General features: G+C 31.7%; 1 protein-coding gene across 1 annotated transcript; it reads right to left on the bottom strand.

Annotated features, from left to right (window-relative positions):
• Window positions 1–533: 533 nt before the first annotated feature.
• Window positions 534–2,063, bottom strand: LOC112771972 (alkane hydroxylase MAH1-like). Its single transcript, XM_025816841.1, has one exon. It carries the CDS (start codon window positions 2,061–2,063, stop codon window positions 534–536), a length of 1,530 nt encoding a protein of 509 aa, XP_025672626.1.
• Between the last annotated feature and the right edge of the window lie 5,144 nt (window positions 2,064–7,207).

Raw genomic sequence — 7,207 nt, 5'->3', positions numbered from 1 at the left:
TATTTAAACTAATGTTTTACTTCTAAAATATTTTTTGTTATTTAATTTAATCTATTAGCTAGTTAAAGTTTCTGGCATTGTTACTATAACACAAGTAGACAGTTACGCCAATTATATAATATAGTCATTTTTTATATAGATGCTATTTACACACTAAAATAAGTTACTAAAATTTGTCATTATATATTTATATATATACACGTATAGTTTAATTCATTTTTAGTGTAAATTTTATATTTTTATATGTATTACATACTCATGAATAATTTTTATGATTGATTTTAGCATGTACCTAGTTGTATTTTTCATATTATATATATATATATATATATATATATATATATATATATATATATATATATATATATGATCAATATCAAATACAAACTTTGTGAAGATCCATGATGAAAAACTACATCAGCTAATGATATGCTTATTTCTTCTCCACTTATTTATCTGATACATATGACAAGATGATATATAATGTCCGTACAATAATGGAGTCCATAACATGTAGATGCCCCTAGCTAAATCTAATTAATACCTCTTTTAGTAACCTTGACCTTCAAGCCATGTTTCATGTGAAGAATAATAGAAACACATGGACACACATTATTATGCCCTTCCACCACCTCAAACTGAAAATTGCAGAGCAAAGCAATGGCGACAATCTTCATCTGAATAAAGGTTATATTTTTACCCAAACAACTTCTTGGGCCTGCATTGAAAGCTATGAACTTGTAAGATGGTATGTGTATGATGCTTCCCTTTTCAGAAATCCACCTTTCTGGCTTAAACTCCAAGCAATCTTCTCCCCATATTTGTTCCATTCTTCCCATTGAATATGGAGAGTAAATTACAATAGTATTTGCATTAACACGATGTCCACTAGGGAGTACATCAGATTTAACTGCACATTTGTGCTCAAAAGGAACTGCAGGAAAAAGTCTCAATGCCTCACACAAAGCTCCATGCAGGTAAACTAGCTTGTTAAGATTTTCTAATCTTGAAGTGATGAGCCAATATTCTTCTTTGGTTATAAAGTTTGCTCTCATTTCTTCAAGGATCTTGGCTTCAACAAGAGGATGGGTTGAAACTAGCCAGAAAAACCAACTGAGACTTGAACTAATTGTATCCCTTCCAGCTGCTAACAGAGTCAATGCATTGTCTCTTAGAAACTTGCGATCTATTTGTTCCATTCCACTTTCCTCCACAAAAGCTTTGAGCATGTTAAATGTTGGTTCATCATCATCTTTGGTGCAATTGACTTTGCTTTTCTCTTGGAATGTGGATGATATACACTGATGCAAGAATTGGTCAATTATTTTTTCACATTCAGTATAGGTCTTCCCTCGTCCAATTTGGAGCCATTTCTGAAGCTTCCACACAAATCTTGGGACAATGTGTCTGTAAAACATTACATCCTCGATCATGTTGAAAGCTTTCTCGAAAGCAACTTCCGGGAACTCGATGAGCTTGTTAGGAAGGGATTTAGGATCAAACCCCAACACTATGGAGCAGATGTTGTCAAAACTGATTCTCTGAAAGATGTCTTGCAAATCCACAACAGTTCCTGATTCTGATACATCATTGAGAAGTGGAACTAGGCAACTGTGGAGCTTCTTATGAATGGTTTTCACAACTAGACTCTCAAACGAGTTTTGTCTGAACAATGAATGTAGTATGTTCCTACTATGCTTCCATTTGTGGGAATCAGTGTTAAAGATGCCATCTCCGAGTATTTCAAAAATCTCATAGAACTCAGAGCCTTTGATGTAGTTGTCAAAGTTCTTGCTAGTAATGTGGTGCACATTCATAGGATCACTGGTGATGAGAAAGTTGTGGTTTGTGAACCAGGGACCTTTGAACAAAAAAGTACCTCCACATTGCTTCAAATTGGTGGTTGTGTGATCATGGATATTGGAAAGATTACATAAAGTCCCTGGAAGCATACCAAAGAAGGGCCAATTAGTGAGGCGGTTATTTCTATTAGACCTCCATGTGTGGATAAAGAAGAATGAGACAATGGCTGCAAGAATAGCAATAAGCTCTAAGGAGTCCATCAAGATTTATATGCATGACGATTGACAAGGTTTCAGACAATGGTAAACTTATATAGGCGCACAATGCTTCTAATAAAGATAATATTATACTGAAAAAAATATATTTATACACTAAATTATTTAATTTATGTTTAACGTGTATTTTATATTTAATATATATTATTTTATTTTAATAATTAATTTTAATATACAACTCGAAAAAAAGATATGATCGAAGTCAGAAGATATGAATCTGAGAGAGATTTAAAATTCACACCACATTAGTAACGATTTATATGCCAAAACAATTAATAATTTATTTAATTTGATTGAAAAAATATCAGATTATTGAATATTTTTTTGACCACATTAAGTTATTTACTATAACTAATCAATTATATTAATTTTTATTAGATTGAGATAGATATCAAATTATTTAATATTTTATTTTACCATATTAACTATAACTAATTAGTTATATTAATTATTTGATTTGACTGAAATAAATAAATTGATTTTATTTTAATTTACATTAATTTTTTGTCTTATGTTTTTAATTAATAATTTTTAAAAATATTATAATTAATTTTATTTTATTTTATTTAGATAAATATCGAATTATTTAATATTTTATTTAATAACATAAACTATAACTAATCAATTATATTAATTATTTGATTTAACTATAATAAATAAATTAATTTATTTTAACTTGTATTAATTTTTTTGTCACTTATGTATTTTGATTAATAATTTTTAAAAATGTTATAATTTTCACATACCATATTTATAAGATATCTTTTATTTATTTAACTTATTTTATTGAGTCAAATAATTATAACTAATTTTTATATCAATGATTTAATTTAATTAATTCAAATTTGATTCAATTTTTTTTATCATATTAATGTTTAAGTCGTTGTTTATCAAAATTTTCTCTTCATTTTTTGATCTCAAATATTTTAATTTTAAATTTCAAAATTTTGTTTATTATTTATATTTCTCTTTTATTTTATAATCAAATTTAATATTTCTATTAATATTTTTTTGTAATTTATTATCTAATAGTTATATCTACTATCAATTATATGGTCCTAAATATTTTTTTAATTTATTAAAAAAAACATAATTTTATTTTATTTATTTTATTTATTTTTATATTTTATAACTTATTCATGTGGTAAAAAGACATATATACTTAAATAATTTTTTTTTACCAATTACTCCTTCTATCGGTAATCGATTTTTTTCTCCTATGAAACATTATTTTTATTGCTCAACTTTTTTATAAATTATAAAAAAATATTATCTCTTTTATTTTATCTAACACATTATTACTTAAGAGAAATATTAAAAGCATCATAATTTATTATTTTTTAATTAAATTAATTTTTTAATTTAATATTTTTAGTTCAGTAATTTAATAACATACTTTATTTTATATTTTTAAATATTAATAATTTAATAGTCGAAAACAATATATAATTCGGATGGCCCAACAATATATAAATCTGATTAAAGCCTCCTGTTATCTAGATTATTTCTTTATCAATAATAGGTTTACCATTGTAATTATTTTTTAGTGAGAGTACATAAAAAAAAGTACATAGTATATAAGGTATAATAACTCAACAAATATTTTCTAAGGGGGATTTTTCATTCTCTCCAATAATGAGAAGAACCTATCTCTCTCCCTCTCTTAATCCCTTCTGATTCATCAAACCATCAACATCACAGCTTGAACAGCTTAGGGCATGAGATTTTCTTCATGGTGCGGTGAGCGTGGAGAGCAACCAAGCTGTGAATCAAAAAAAAAGAAAAAGTTGTGAATTGAGATCAATCCAATTTTGCCATTCTCTTTCTATCCCTAATTTTTCTTTCGACATTTTCTTTCCCCCATTCTTACCTCTTCCTTCAAACTCATCCAATAGAGTTTGATGAGAGGCTATTTCGCAAGATTCTTTCTTGGTGAACATAGCTGTTCCGATCAACGAGTTGGAAGGAAGAAGATCTGAATCCCTATTACTCTGTGATTCATTGATTTCTCAAAATGGCAAACATGGCAAACAGATCCTCCCATTGCAGAGGTCGTGGAGCTACATTGGCTTGCTCTCATTGCAACAAGCAAGGCCACACAGAAGATGTATGCTATAAGAAGCATGGGTACTCCTCCCACTTCTACCAATGGCAGCAACATAACACCACCATCAATCACGTGATCACTGAGGGGCATGATGATATACTCAGTGACAAACAATTCCAGCTCAATTGTCTCCAAGAGAACATTGGAATATCAAGATCTGGATTCACTCCAGAGCAAAGATTTGCCTTGTTAGAGTTGATCAAAGACAAAAGTGTGCAGCAACAACCTCATAATGCAAATCAAATTTTGACTAATTCCATTTACACTTCCACTCCAGGTAAAACCATTGCATTACATTTTAATGCGAGAATTATGAGCATTATCACTCCAAAATCTGCACTATGGATCATTGATTCCGGTGCAACAGATCATGTGACTTTTGACTTAAAAGATTTTGCAAGTTTTCAAAATATTGATCCAATCAATGTGATATTGCCAAATGGAACCAAAACTGTTAGCACCATCATTGGCACAATCACATTCTCTAAAAATTTTTTTCTCAAAAATGTTTTATACATTCCTTCTTTTGATTTTAAATTGATATCTGTGTCAAAGTTAACCTCAAACTTACATTGTCAATTGTTAATCAATGATAAGTGTTGTGAGATACAAGATAGATCCACGTCAAAAATGATTGGCATTGCTGAGTGTATAGAAGGGTTATATACAATGAGTAGAGAACCAGAATTCTCTCATTTTCCCCCTCTTCCAACAAAGCAAGCTTCATTGGCGGTAACTACTACTACTACTCATCCCACCACACCTTCACACAGTGAGCACAACAACATTTGGCATCTTAGATTAGGACACATACCCATGCATAAATTGATTTTTCTGAAGAAGTATTATCCTTTTATAGATAGTATTGCTTCAAATTTTCCTTGTGATTCATGTCATTTTGCAAAACAAAAGAAATTATCTTTTAATCTTAGTACAACTAAAATAAAAGATTGTTTTGATTTAGTTCATATGGATATCTGGGGTCCTATTTCTGTCCCTTCCAAATGAAGGACATAGGTATTTTTTGACTGTGGTGGATGGTAAGAGCAAATTCACTTGGATTTTTTTTATGAAAACCAAATCTGAAGCATCACAATTGGTTATTAATTTTGTGAATTTTGTCAGAGTACATTTTGAAAAACAAGTTAAGTGTATAAGGACCGACAATGGGCCAGAATTCACTCTAAAATCCTTTTTTGCATCAACTGGAATTTTACACCAAACTTCTTGTGTAGAAACACCAGAGCAAAACGGGATTGTAGAGAGAAAACACCAGCATATTTTAGGTGTTGCTAGAGCACTGCTATTTCAATCAGGAATTCCACATTGTTTTTGGCAATACGCAGTTGCTCACGCCATTCACCTAATTAATAGGCTGCCCAGCACTAACCTGAATAATGCTAGTCCTTATAAGCTTTTGTATGGCAACTTACCTGACCTTTCATATTTAAGAGTATTTGGTTCTCTTGCATATGCCTCCACATTAACAAATTCAAGAACAAAATTAGACCCAAGAGCCAGAAAAACAGCTTTTCTTGGTTTTAAATTAGGAACAAAGGGTTTTCGACTTATTGATTTAAAATCAAAGGAAATTTTCATATCCAGAAATGTAATTTTTTATGAAACTCATTTTCCATTTTTACATTCCACTAGCACTGACATTTCTGAAGTGCCCATTCATACTCCACAATGCATTGATCTTTTTCAATATGATACACCATCCACACAACATTTGCAATCACCCACACATACCACACTCATAGATTCAAATGAACATTTCTCAAGCTCTATGCACTCACCAATTTCCTCACACACCATTTCACCCATTACCACACCACACACTGATAATGCACCTGCATCACAACACTCTGACATCACACATGACTGCATTACTAGAAAGTCTGAAAGAGTCAAGAAACCGCCTGCTTATTTGAAGGACTATCATTGTTTGACAACCCACACAGCTCACTCTAGCAATGTTTCCAACTCTAACTCTTTATATCCTATCTCACAACACTTGTCATATGATAAACTAACCCCGAAATATAAGTCACTTTCTCTAGCCATCACCTCAAATCAAGAACCTAGCACTTATGAGGAAGCGGCTGCACATGAATGTTGGAGAAAGGCAATACAAGATGAATTGACAGCTCTAGATCAGAACAGAACTTGGTGTCTCACTGAACTCCCAAAAGACAAGAAGGCTGTGGGTTGCAAATGGATTTTTCGGGTAAAATTCAATCCCGATGGCACCATAGAAAGGCACAAAGCGAGGCTAGTTGCAAAAGGATTCACTCAAGTGCAAGGAGTAGATTATGGTGATACTTTTAGTCCAGTTGTCAAAATGACTACCCTACGAGTAATCTTAGCATTAGCAGCGGCAAAGAAATGGCATTTGAAACAGCTGGATGTCAACACTGCCTTCCTTCATGGAGATTTGGACAAAGAAGTTTATATGAAGATACCACCCGGTTTGGCTGTGTCACAACCAGGTTTGGTTTGTAAATTGCAAAAATCTCTATATGGGCTTAAGCAAGCAAGCAGGCAATGAAACATTAAGCTCACTCAGACTCTTGTGGATGCTGGTTATAAGCAGTTTTTTGATGATCATTCACTCTTCATTAAGAAACAATCTCAAAGCTTCACTGCCATTCTAGTATATGTTGATGACTTGGTTTTAACCGGGAATGACATTGGTGAAATCAATTCCATCAAGCAAGATTTGGATGACAAATTCAAAATAAAGGATCTTGGTGATCTCAAATACTTCTTGGGAATGGAAGTAGCACGCTCTAACTCTGGAATTCACATTTATCAGCGGAAGTACACCATGGATCTTCTCAGAGATTTTGGTTATCTAGATTGCAAGCCTCTCTCTACTCCATTTGATTATAGTCAGAAACTTTCAAAGGAATCAGGTACCATTTTAACAGACAACAATGTTTACAGGCAGCTCATCGGCCGACTCCTTTTACCTCACAAATACTAGACCCGATATCTCTTATGCTGTGGGACGTTTGAG

This window comes from Arachis hypogaea, chromosome 3 (genome assembly GCF_003086295.3).
Source record: "Arachis hypogaea cultivar Tifrunner chromosome 3, arahy.Tifrunner.gnm2.J5K5, whole genome shotgun sequence".
Lineage (NCBI taxonomy): Eukaryota > Viridiplantae > Streptophyta > Magnoliopsida > Fabales > Fabaceae > Arachis > Arachis hypogaea.
This window is presented reverse-complemented; position numbering and strand designations above follow the sequence as displayed.